At 44.7% G+C, this 13,397-nt stretch overlaps 1 protein-coding gene across 2 annotated transcripts in view; it reads left to right on the top strand.

Annotated features, from left to right (window-relative positions):
- LOC146785103 (uncharacterized) overlaps nt 1-6,030 on the top strand; it is a 237,101-nt gene extending 231,071 nt beyond the window's left edge. For both annotated transcript variants that reach the window (XM_085636104.1, XM_085636105.1), the window contains exon 2: nt 4,763-6,030. In XM_085636104.1, coding sequence (XP_085492230.1) covers nt 4,785-5,720 — 936 coding nt within the window. In that variant the 5' untranslated portion in view covers nt 4,763-4,784 and the 3' untranslated portion in view covers nt 5,721-6,030. The remainder of the gene's footprint in view (nt 1-4,762) is intronic.
- Nucleotides 6,031-13,397: the final 7,367 nt, after the last annotated feature.

Genomic DNA, 13,397 nt, shown 5'->3' with positions numbered 1-13,397 from the left:
GAAGAAGATCTCTATGAGTAAGATCGGACTCTAAGGAAGAAAGGTCCGGGGGGGTATCAAAAGGACATGATATAGTAGACAAAAAGTGGGAAATGGATTGTTCAGACGAAGATGTTTCAGAGGTATATAATGTTTTGTAAAAAAGCAAGAATTCTTGTAAGATGTCCTCGTTTTTATGTTTCAGCAGACCATCCTGACCATAAATAGATTCAATGTTTACTTTATTATGTTTGACCTTTAAGTAATTAGCTAATAGTTTACCAGCCTTATTCTGCCCGCCATAGAATTTGGCGCTAGACTTTAAGAGAAAATTAGAGGCATTGAATGTAGAGTCTTTATTAAATTGAAGTTTGGCAGAAACGAGGTCATTTAAGCAAGTTTTGGAATTAGAAGTGTAATATAAGTGCTCTAAATGTTTAATTTTAGAGAGTAGAGCATTAGTATCCTTTTGGCCTTTCTTCCGTTTACGAGAAACATAAGTAATGATAAAGTCCCTAGCCGACGCCTTAAAGGCATCCCAGACTACAGGGAATGGAACCTCATCCATATGGTTAAGCAAAAAATATTCATGAAAAAAAGACGTGAAAGAAGATATAAAATCTGCATCAAGAAGAAGAGCATTATTAAAACGCCACTTTTTAAAGGAACTAGGATTTTATAACCCATCTAATGTAATGGAAACTGGGGCATGATCTGATATTAGAATGGAACCAATATCAGAAGAAATGAGGGACTGAGTGAGGCGATGTGAAAGAAAAAAATAATCTAATCTAGACTGAGTGTGATGAGGGGGTGAGAAGAAAGAGTATTCTCGGGAAGTGGGGTTGCAAAGTCTCCAGGCGTCAGTAAACTTGAATTGTGCAATGCGATGAGTAAAAGCCTTTTGTGACTTATGAGGAATATAGGTGCTAGCTGAGTGCCTATCCAAAAAGGGGTCACACACTTCATTACAGTCCCCTACTAGAATAAAATTATCAACATAATGCTGAGTAATTAGCGGAGCTAAAGAGGACCAAAAAGAGGGATCCCCACAAGTAGGGGCGTACACATTTAAAATAGAAAGGGAAACATTATCAAGAGTAAAGTTGACCAACACCCACCTACCTGAAGTATCAGCAAAATGCGTTACTGAATGAATTGGGAGAGATTTTCTAAATAAAAACACAACGCCATTACGTTTACCATCACCTGGAGAAAAATACACTTCACCCACCCATCCCCTTTTCAATTTGGCAGATTCCACCGCTGATAAATGTGATTCCTGTAAACAAGCTATATCTGCATTAAGTGTGTTCAGATGGGATAACACCCTCTGTCTTTTAATTGGTGAATGCAAACCTCTAACATTCCAAGAAAATAATTTTAAAGGCATGAAGCAACGTTAAAAGAAGAATATACCAACATACCAGTAAAAGGAGAAGTATAAAGATAAACAAAGGAAATGATATGAGATGCATTCATATAAGATAATAAAAGACAACAAAGATAAAGGAAATTAGTATCAGGAGAAACATCAAAGTGAAAACCAGTAATAAGATAAGAAAAGAATGGGAAAATAAGTACACATAGAAGAAGCAAAAATAAGATCAGGAACAAAGAGAGATGGAAAAATGTGATCAAGATAAAGAGAAAAAAGGGAACTAGCGAGCATAAAGAGGAAAGAAAAATAACAAGAAGAACAATAAAATAAAAGAAGGAGGATAATAAACTTACATATTGTCGGAGACTTACAAAAGGGGAGGAGGGTGAAGGCCACATAGAGCAATGACGAGCCTTAAGCTCCCAAGGGAAGGCAGGGAGGGAGGACAACCGCAACGAACTCCAAGGACACGAAGGTAAATGGTGACTTGAGGGAGGAAATCTGTAATAAGGGGGGGAGAGAAAGAGGAGAACATTAGATGTGAAGCACATATACAATTAACAGGAGAACAAAACCACAAATTGAGAAGACCCTATAAACAGAACAGTCATAACAGATCAATCAAGAAAAAAGGCGAACAATCATTAATACAGTACAGAAAAATGTAACCAAATATTAAGAACTAGACGATGCAGCAGTGTCCATGCTGGTAGCGCTATGAGAATACATAAAGCTCTTCAATTTCAGCGGATCATCATAAGTGGTAGTTTTGTTGTTGAAAGTCACCTTGAATAGGCAAGGATGAAAAAGCCCATATCTCGCTCCCATAGAGCGGAGCTGCGGACGGAGTGAAAGGAAGTCCTTACGCCGATCAGCAGTAGATTTTGCATAATCCTGTGAAAAGAAAAGCCGACTACCAGACCATGTGAGTCGAGGAAGTGCCCTGGCAGCAGATAAAACGGTGAGTAGATCGGTGTATTCCAAAAAATAGAGTATAACACATCGCGGCTTCTTAGCATGAGTAGACGAGAAGCTGGTTGGAGGAGGACCTAACCGGTGAGCCCTTTGGATGTTCAAACTAGTAGTATCCGGCAACTGAAGAACTTTCGGCAGAAAGGATTTGAAAAATGCTAAGGCATCAGAACCCTCTGAATTTTCCGCCAGGCCATAAATGCGAAGGTTATTTCTCCTGCCTCTGTTTTCCAAATTCTCAATTTGTTTGTGGAGTGCAGACACTTGAGCACATAATGGGTCAACCTTGGCAACTGAGGAAGTAAGATTGTCAACATGGTGTTCTAAATGGGTAACACGACCATCAATACTCGACCATTTATCGGAAAGTAGCTGAAGAGTAGACTTGGTTTCCTCAAGGGTAGATTTAGTTTCCTCAATAAAAGGACGTAAAGCCCTGATTTCTTCCAAAAGTATATCCATTGTCACTGATGAGTTTTGCTTGGGAGGAGACGGAGGATCTTTCTTTAGCCTTTTGGTTGAAGCTTTAGTGACGCCACTCGTGTGTGGAGCAGGGACTAAAGAAGGGCTCTTTACCGATGGGTCAGAGGAGTCATCCATCTCTAAGCACCTGTATCTAGATCCTGTTTGAAGAAGAAATTTACGAGGAGTTGGAGAAGGCTTGCGTAGTTCCTTGTACAGTCTTCCCATAGATGCTAGAACAAAAGCAGAAGTAGTAGCCACAAGATGAGGAAACAATGAACAGCAGCACCAGGTGACGTAGGTATTCAGAGGCGTGACCAAGTTAGTACTGCATCAGAACATTTGGAAGAGCCAGGACGAAATAGCTTGTAAATGAGGCAACAATCAGCATATAGCACAATTAGAAAACTTCGCACAGCTGCCAGGCGACGAAGAATAATGTTAAACAAGAGGCAACAGTAAGATGGCAGTTATATGGACACGTAATAACTTCATACATCTTTATGAGGTAAACGAACAAAAGTCAAATTGTGGTAAGATAGAGAACGTGGCTCATGTCTGGTAAGCAATAGGTGAGATAGTTCGCAAAATAATGACCAAACATAATGTAGCGTCGCTGCGAAGAAGAAGGAAGAGCCAGGTATGAGAGGAAAATTGCTTGAAAAGAAAAACAGTCAAAAAATGAGCCAGAACTCCGCCCAAACAGGAAGAAAACACATCGAGGCGTGCAGCAGGTTATTTGAGTGAAGAATGGTCAGGGCAGTCCACCGTTACCTTCAATAGGCAGGAAACGCCATGTTTGGAGCGCCGTACGCGCCGATGCAGGAGTTCTCTTCAAAGACGATACAAAATGGCGGACGCGGTGACTGAGACCGGCGCCTCACATTCGTTGACAAAATTGGAGAGAAGGAGATAAATATCAGGCGCCAAAGTCACCCCAGCAATGCCACAGCCATTCCGAAGGATAAATCCACGATTTCCCTGAGTGCCAGACACGTTGGGAGTCTCGTTGCGGTAACTCCGTACCACGCCACTCGGGAGAGCTACGGAAACGCCGCCATTGTCCGCGGGCGCTAGCCACGCCCCTATCATGGTCTTCTATGCCTAAGCATATCCAGTGAGATTGTATAGTTCGGCAGAAAATTGTGGCATACTTCATGTGAGCTAGTTGGAAACTGTTCACATAGGTCAATCTGTGTTTTGCCTTTCTATATGCTGTCCATTATACATTTGCATAACTCTTCTGGATGATTCAGTGCATAAATTACTGAAAACCCTGGGGATTCTGATATAGTATGTGCTATGAATTGGTAAGGCTTGGCTCAAATGCTATTTACAAGACTTACGTAAACAAAGTAATGAACAGAACATAAGACCTTCAAACAGTCTTTCTCTTCCACATTTACTTTATGTGGACAACTGGATTTAGACAACGGTTGGTTAAGAAGGAGACACCTTAACAGATAACCAACATATACCATGCATGAATGATGAACTCCCTTATTTAAACTATCTCCTAAATTGACCTGGAAGGCCATGCAGTTGAGTTTATTGACAAACCATGGTTAGTCATAAGTCATGTATGACCCTAGCATACCCATTTGTTTGAGCACATAGCCTGACTGATCTCCATACAAACTTGCAATCGATGTTAAGACCTTCAGTTATGCAAGGATGAACCTTTGAGAAAGGTGTTCCTTAAATATTGCCTAAACACAGGGAACAGAAAAAAATAAACAAAAACATTTGCATGGAAACATTCAAAATAATTTGGAATTCAATCTCTTGATGGCTGACATTACTAAGATCTCTTAATAGCCGTACTTGCAAATGTGTTAATTACCTTTCTACGCCTATAATTCTTTTATATCATAATTTATACAATATATAAATGCTGTTGATATTCCTCGGAGTATGACACTCTATATAAATGACAAATGCTAACAGATTTCTTTTATTTTGTTTTAGGTTGAATTTACTGTTGAAGGCCATGAACTCATCTGTCCATCCATACAATACAACCAGTTATGAGCAGTTAATGGAGACAATCAAGGCTTCCGTTAGCATACTCGATTTCATTATCTGTGCTGCGTTTAGTGTCCTCATAATCAGGACTGTGCGGCGGAGTTCTGATATGAGGAAAGAAGTGCGGTTTTTCCTTCTGTCCCACCATCTGGTCTTCTTGACCTTATTCTTTGGTTTTGGGGCTGTGTTCAGTGGCATCCGAGCCCTGGAGGTCAATGCTCCGAGACTCGCATGTTGGATTATATTTGCAGTGCAAATAGTAGTTGGAAAAGGAATACTGCTGACACTGACTTTGATGTCTCTTAATGCATGTGTAGCCATATGTTGGCCTTTGAAGCATTTGTCAATAGTGTACTTGGTGAAATTCAAAATGATGGTTTGCTTATGGATTCTTGCCTTGCTGGACCCTGTAGTCTCATTAATCTATGAGTCCATAAACAATTCTCCTGAAGAAATATTGAGGTTGGATCCATCTTGCCCATCAAGCTTGAATAGCATCCCTGCCAGAATTGCTGGGATTGCTTTTATTCTGCTTCTGGTGATCCTCATGGTAATTAGCTATGTCTTTATATACAGAGAAGCAAAGCACGCTGGTCATTTCAACAGTTCAAACAAGGCAGCCAGAAATACCATTGCCATCCATGGATTACAGATCACGCTACATATCATCCCCACCTTGATTGCTATCGGCATTGGCCGAAACCCTGAACTCTGGGCACTAAATTTAGCAAACTACATCATTTTCTCTTTTGCTCAGTGCTTCAGCCCCATTGTCTATGGTCTTCGCTGCAGAGAACTTCAATGTAAACTGTTAACCGTGTACAGAATCTTCTGTTGCGCTCCACAAGCAACCAGCAGTAACGTGGAGCTGAAACTCTCTCCAGGAAATTCATCACAATGATACTGTCTTTTGAAACAAAGGCTCAGACTAAATGGCTGCAGATCTTACTCTGATCTGATGTGAAAACTAAAATGTCTGCTTTCTGGTCATCCAACGTGTTCTTAAAGGCATTGCTCATGCTTCATTATCTGCCAGACTCTATGACATTACTTTTCTGGTTACAGTATTCCATGAGTAACACTATGAATAACACTATATATTTTGGATTTTTAAGTATGGTTTATGTTTGTATTTATTCCTTTTGTGTTTTTAACAAAATATAAGTGTGTGACAGTAAAGAATTAAACCTGACCTTACTGCCCATAGGAAATCTGAGTTCATGGAGAATTGTTATTTGATATTGACCCAGCGCAATGTGATTCTGAACGTAACAAAGTGACTGATTCTCTTCTGTTAATAAGTGCGTGTACATTAAAGCAAAACTTTGTAATTTCCTCAAAGACGACACAGTGGAATCCAATAGGCAATTTGGGGTTCAGAGCGAATATGGTAAAAGCCAGAAACTGAAAGAAACAAAGAGGTTCGTCGACACACGTGTGGTACGCTATACTATGGGATCCAAAGGCCATCAAAACACTTTATCCACATGTGCGCCAGCTAGGAGATATATTTCTAGATCACTGGTAACTTCTGTTGAAGGGCCAATCCTGTGGATGATACCACAACGAATAAGCCTCTTTTTTTCCGCAGCCCGTTACCCCACATGTTGTTACAACGCGGTCACTACAACGACCCCGTTGTAACAACACATACCATTACCCCTCAAGTCATAACAACGACTTGCGGAGGGGGGCACTGGATGTTGGAATAGTATAATTTACTATTCCAACTCCAGTCTGTGCAGAAAGAAGGGAAGATGTTGGATTTTAAATCCAACACCTTCTCCCCCCTCCGCAACTCATTGTTACGACTTGCGGGGTAATGGTATGCGTTGTTACAACGCGGTTGTTGTAACAACCGCGTTGTAACAACATGCATGGTGACGGTGTCGTGGTCAGAGTTGTTTACCTATCACAACAGCTCACAAAAAACCCAAGCAGCCTTCGCAAACAAAGGAACATTCTGGAATACCTAGTGTTGATCACGCTGACATGCAGGACTTGGTAAAGAGAACTTTTGTCTCTCTACACTCTATGGCCCCTTTCGGGTACATAGAAAGGATAGATTTGTAAGTGAAGTGACTCAAGGACCTATGACTTGTTGATTGAGGTGGCTCCAAATAGGTGAGGGCTGAATCTATTGAATTCTAAAGGGGGGCGTAAACCAACCTGTGGAGCCCCTTTTTGCTGCTGTACCTTAGGAAACAGGTGAGTTGGAAGGCCTTTTAAGATAATAGAGGGAAATGGAGCGAGCGTTTTAGAGAGTTTGCGGTATTCTGAGACTAAGCCTTATTTGACTGTACCTGAAAGTTGAAATACTGTGTTATATGTACTTGGGGGCATATTTATGAGTGAAGTTACGTTGCTCTTGAACTACGCAACGTGGTGCATGAGCGACGCAAGTTCAAAATGAGATTTATGAAGGCATGCAAAGCTACTTTGCGTGGCCCTGGGTGGCTTCATAAATCTGGAGTAATGCAACACAGCATAACTCGATGCATTGCGTTACTCAGCCAGGGGAAGGCGTTCCATGGGAGTTGCGTTGGTGTTCTCAAGCGACTCCCATGGTTTTTGACACATTCCCAGATAACCCTAAAGTGGTAGACCTGGGAATACACCAAAAAGATATGCCTTATCATGGGAGATGTAACAAGGAGAAATAGATGTATTACCTCCTCTTTCTATGTGTTCTGCATTTTGTAGCACACTCAGAAAGAGGAGTATACCTCTCAGGATTGCTTTTGTGCAGGTGCCCCTTCCTGCACAAAAACAATCCTGTATGCAACACAGCACCCTTGCACCATTATGCAAGAGTGCCTGCCTTGGCACTAGGCAGCCAAAACTGCGCCAGTGCAGGAGCAAAGTCAGGAATGCACCGTATGCTTTTAAATTTTAAATACGGTACATTCATTCCCTTTCTCTGTCATGCAATACAGCGCACGGCAAGGTGACTTGATGCGCTGTATGACATTCTCGTAAATATGCCTCTTGATCCCTTGAAAGAAATAAGAAAGACAGATGTTAAAAAAAGAAAAAGAAAACAAGCAGCTTTATTACATTCACACAGTCCTATTTTCAGATTGGTCTTGACTCCAGTAGAGTAATAGGGATACAGTCGGTCCTACCTCAAGCCATGAAAGTGGCCTCCCTGCCACTGGTTGGGTAGATTGTTGGGGTGCAGTGGGCCTCTCATATCACTGAGAGTTGGTGTCAGTGCCCCTCCTGCACAAATGATAGCTACAGCCTTGGGCACTGGGTGAGTCAAACAAGGAGCTGCGTGCACTTCCTTAAACGGAAGCTGCTCCTTGATGCCTTTCAGGTCACCTTCAAGAGGGGGGTAAGTGGTCCAGTTACTCCTCTTGGGCATTGCTATCGTGAACTCTTCAGATGTGTGCTATGTTGGGATAATAGTTACCTTACCTACCGGGACTAGTGCCCTGTGACTGTATCGTTTCACATTAGCCTCTGTTTCCTTTCACTGTCATACCTTTCCACAGCCCCTCCTGCATCTGCGCACTGCTCCATCTCTCGGCAGCAGCTCCGGCATCTCTTCACTATCCTATTCTCCAACCACAGCCTCTGCATCTCTTCGTTGTCACCTTCCTCCACAGACCCATTCATCTCGCCATAATATCTATTCATCTCTCAATAAGCCCAAACTCTTTTCACCGTAACATCTCTCTAAAGACCCTGCCACTTTCCACTGTGTTAACTAGCCACAGCTCCTGCATTTTTCTGCCCTGACCCTTCCTTCTAGTGCTTCCTTTCATACCCACAACTCCTTATCTGTTCACAACATCATCTCTTAACACCCATTTCTTTACAACCCCCCTGTCTTTCCACTGCACCTTCGTCTCTCCAAAACTGCTCTGCTCCTTTATCTCTGACCAATTCTTTCATTATCCCCAACTCTGGCATTTTGTCACAACCACTGTAACCATACAAACCTTTTGGCTTCTGTTCACAGTCCCAGCATCTGTCTGCAGCCTCTTCCTCTCTCATTCCTCTAGCGTTTCTTTCCAGTTATACCTTCTCTTCACAACATATCTCAACAGCTATCTCTGCACAAATTATTCTTTAAAACACAATGAAACATTTGGGGAGGGGGCAGTGTGGAGGGCATTGAATGTTGACACGGATCTTCGAGGAGACAACAGAAGAGCCAAGAACTCCTCAGAAGAAATAAAAGGTCAATCCCCAATCTTAATGAATATTACCCCTGACATCCCAACACCGCCACCAGGGTATCAGGGCTATCTAGAGGCAGCACTATCTGTTCCAGCACCTGCCCCTTGAGCAGCTGGTGTTTGCTTTCCTGGGCCAGGAGTGTGCCCCCGGGAGCTGTGCTGTATCAATGCACAGACATTAAGCAGCAGGTCAAGTAACTCCCAACAGACTCTTTGCTCCTCTGAAGAGTTCATAAGAATGAATCAAACACTGGTGTCAAGGGCTAAAAGCACTCTCTGCACTTTAACACTCAAGTGACCACAAACAAATTGCACGTTATGAACTATATTCACTATTATGTTACCCCCAAGAAATCAATATGGAACCAGCTTAATCTGGTAACAAAAGTGCCTCTACCTGGATGTTGTCAGTTGTAAGGGCTCATTAGTGTGATGCTCAGCATCACCTGAGAAACTGGCAGGTCCCTGCTCACCAAAGTGCTGGATCATGCATAATGAGGTTTCCTGCCAGGAGCTGGGGCTGTGTTCTGTTAATGCGGTACAGTAACTTAAACTGGTTCCAGTTAGGAATATGAGCTATTTAGATCTGTCACTCTGGATTGCTCAGTTCTGCTATTGTGTATTAAGGCTCTCTTTAGTTAATTCACAGATTGTTCCAAACAAATATTACATTCTCTGACTCTTGAGAGCTTCGGAAGCCCTTATTCTGACTATTTCTATATTTATGTGAAGAGATACTTGAGGGGCTGGAATCTACGATTGTAACTGGTAACCTTGCATCTAATTCTGGTGGGAATTCGTTTTAGTGGGGGAGTCATGCCATGGTGGCTGCCAAGGTGGCTGCATAGTCTTGTAGCTCCATCACCGCAGCCTATTAATGTGACTATTACCCCAGAGTGCAGGCTCCGTCCATCGACACTACATGGCTACAGGTTGGAGGAAAGGCAAGACGAGACAGGTCCACCCTTTCTGGGTCCTAATTGTCCTGGTAAGAGGCATCTACTGGGTGCTAGCAGGGGCGTAACACAGGATCCGCGGCCCCTGCGGTGCGGGGAGCCCACGCTCCAAGGGGCCCCTCAGCACAGCACTCAGTCTGCAGATCTCCTGATTTAGCCTTCAGGGTGCCCCTCCACGTGCCTTGCAGGGAGGCCCCCTCAAGTAGTTTCATTACGCCAGTGGGTGCTGGAGGCGGGTACTGCAGCACTACGAGGGTATTGAGGGCCGCGGATTGGACAGCAGACACCAAGGGCTGTTGACACAGGGGACAGAGGACACATGGGGCAGATCATCCCAGATGCCCCTCGTCTCTGGATGCTCATCACTGTTCAGAAAGGTGACAGCCTTGCACTGCCTGCTCGACAGGGTGAACAAAAGTGCGTGCTGCTGTTGCAATAAAGAAACTGGAAGTGAGGTAGGAGCAAACAAGATTTATTCTTTCTGTTACGGAGGTTGGCACTTGTGTGAGGCACCAAATCTCAGCTTAGAATCCTTCAGCCCCGAACAACTAAAGCTGGCACGAGGAGGATGCAGCCATTATAAGCACACACATGGGGGGGGGGGGGGGGGGGGGGGTGTTACGTATTTGCCCAGATACCTTTCAGATCGTTCACCTGTCCTGCTGAATTTGGGGGAAACCCATGAATGCCCGGCAATATGACCGTGGTGTCTAAGGGCGGATCCATTATCCGATCCCCCTTTTGCAGCTACAGTCTCGGAAACCTTGTTGCACTATTTTGATGAAAACTGGAGGTCCGCTTTGAGTCGCGCACTTGAGTGGGAGGCCTTGAAAGTGGTCTACAGAGGGGTCTGTATCAAAACAACCTATGGGGTGCGTCAACAGCTGGAACAAGACATAAGAACTCAAGAAAAAGAACTTGGCAAGCTGGAGGCGGAGCTTCCCACGACCCCATATGTACTGGAGGAATGGTGTAGCGTCCAAGAGGCCCTATTGAAAAAATGGCGCAGATTAGAAAAATTCACCAACACTGCTTTCAGACAGTGCCTGCATATGGAGGGGAACAGAACTGGGGCCTTGCTTGACCGATTGGTAAAACGGGAGATATCCGCGACAACTATATTGCAGATTAAGGATGGTAATGGGGAAATAGTGTATACACAGCAGGCAAATTTTCGAGGTCCTGGCAACGCATCTAGCCAATGTGTATACACAACAATAGGTTCCACCGGGGGTGGTCATACAGAACTTCCTGACATCTGTGGCGCTGCCCACATTGGAACCAGAGGTAGCAGCTGCACTGGATGCCCCGGTCACCAAAGAAGAAATCTTGGTGGACATTCGGCGTCTTAAGCCGGCAAAGAGACCCGGGAGTGACAGCCTGCCAGCAGAGTTTTATTAATGGTACACCCCTCTGCTGGCTGACCGACTCTTAGAGGTGTATAGAGAGTCAATGGGGGTTCACTCCCTTTCGGCCTCTATGTGGGAGGCAATGGTGGAGATGATACCAAAGCCTGATAGGGACCCCTTACTAGCCAGTTCCTACAGACGATCTCACTTCTCAATTTAGATGTGAAATTCCTCAGTGGGATCCTGGCGGTCCGCCTTCTCCAACATATACCTCACCTTATACACACAGACTAGTCTGGGTATGTTCCGAGGCGTAGTACCAATCATAATCTGCTACGCCTAACGCATGTCTGGCATGCCCCGTGCCTCATGGAGGAGGATTATGCCCTGGCATTGCTTGACATAGAGCAAGCCTTCGACTCAGTAGATCGTCGTATATCTTGCGGATTTTACAGCATGTCGGTATAGGCTCCAGCTTCCTTAGGTGGGTCCAATTGCTTTATACCGCCCCTAGGGCCAGAGCACGGGTTGGAGGATTGGTATCTCACTCATTTGCATACGGGCAGGGCACCAGTCGGGCTGCCCTTTATCGCCGCTCATTTTTGTGGTTCTGATGGAGCCTCTGGCGGCTGCCCAGCAGAGAGAGATGGATACCTGGGGAATACATCTTGGGAAGACCAAACATGTAGTATCTCCATATGCTGATGACACGTTGGTGTATCTTCACCAGCCGACATATTCAGTGCCCATTCTCATCGAGCTATTGCAGAGGTTTGGGAGCATCTTGGGACTTCAGATAAACCCGGGGACATCTAAACTGGTCCCACTGGGGAGACTGACAGTGCGGCCGGTGGATCAGTTGCCAGCAGTGGGGCTCCCGTGGGTGGCACAGGGCTCTAGGTATCTGGGAATCCGACTAGAGAATACGGCTTCCTCATATTTAGATCTCATTGTTGGCAGAGTTGTGGAAGGTCTACGTGGATCTGTACGGCTCTGGAGAGAATTGCCTCTGTCCCTTAAGGGTTGAGTAGCCATTGTAAAAATTATCATATTACCCCGGTGTCTATATGCACTACAACATTCCTTGTACACAGTCCCCAGGCATTATTTCCAGATGCTGGTGGATCTCTTGTGGGGTACGGGACGCTTATGGGTAAACCTAAAAACGCTACAGAGAAATTAGTGCTGGGGGGGGTTTGAGGTTCCCTGCCTAGAATTCTATTACATGGCCTACCATCTTCAACATGCAGTCAACTGGCTTGACAATGACGACAACTGAGAAAAGCGATTCCTAGCTGGTACATACGATGCCCATACCTTGCCAGGACTCCTGCTGCTCGGCTCTGGAGTCCCCACCCACCTCCCCTACATTATACGTTCTGTGGCTGCCATATGGGAATCCATGGTCCGGAGAGTGGTGAGACATGCGCCCTATGCCCCGGACATGCCATTATGGGTGGTGAGGCCCTTTGCCCCCATTGCTGAGTCAATGCTGGTGAAGAAATGGAGGGAGGATGGATGACAGCTGATGGGGGACTTATATGGAAATGGGTGCTTTCTATCGAGGGAGGAGGACGAGACCACCTTTGCTTTGGGAGCGGGGCAGTTTCTATAATACGAAAACATTTCAAGAGTGGCCCGGGAGGTGTGGCCGTCCTTCCTTGAGTAGACCCCCTGCACCAATGTCTTGAAAGTGATGCTTTATATGGCCCAAGGGAGACGACTAGTCTCACACCTGTACCATGCACTTCAGCATGATAATCCAGGTGGGATTCTTCCTGTGCAGAGGTGGTGGGACGTTGTAATAGAGGAACAGCTCATATAGCGGGAATGGTTAAGAGTGCATGAGGGGTACTAGAGGTGAGCTCCAATGCCCGATTTAAACTTACCCAATACAGTTTTATACATCGGACATATCTCATCCCACGGACACTTCATATGATTTATCCAGGCCACTCTGGAGAGTGGCCCCCAGTGTGGAATAATGGAGTTAGAGTTCTTATATATGGTATGGACTTGTCCACCCCTGGCCCTGTACTGGGACACTATACTGGCCTGCTTGAAAAGCGCTACAGAGTGGGAGGAT

Source organism: Triturus cristatus, chromosome 11 (genome assembly GCF_964204655.1).
Source record: "Triturus cristatus chromosome 11, aTriCri1.1, whole genome shotgun sequence".
Classification (NCBI taxonomy): domain Eukaryota; kingdom Metazoa; phylum Chordata; class Amphibia; order Caudata; family Salamandridae; genus Triturus; species Triturus cristatus.
The sequence above is the reverse complement of the archived record's forward strand: the minus strand, read 5'-3'. Positions and strand labels throughout refer to the sequence as shown.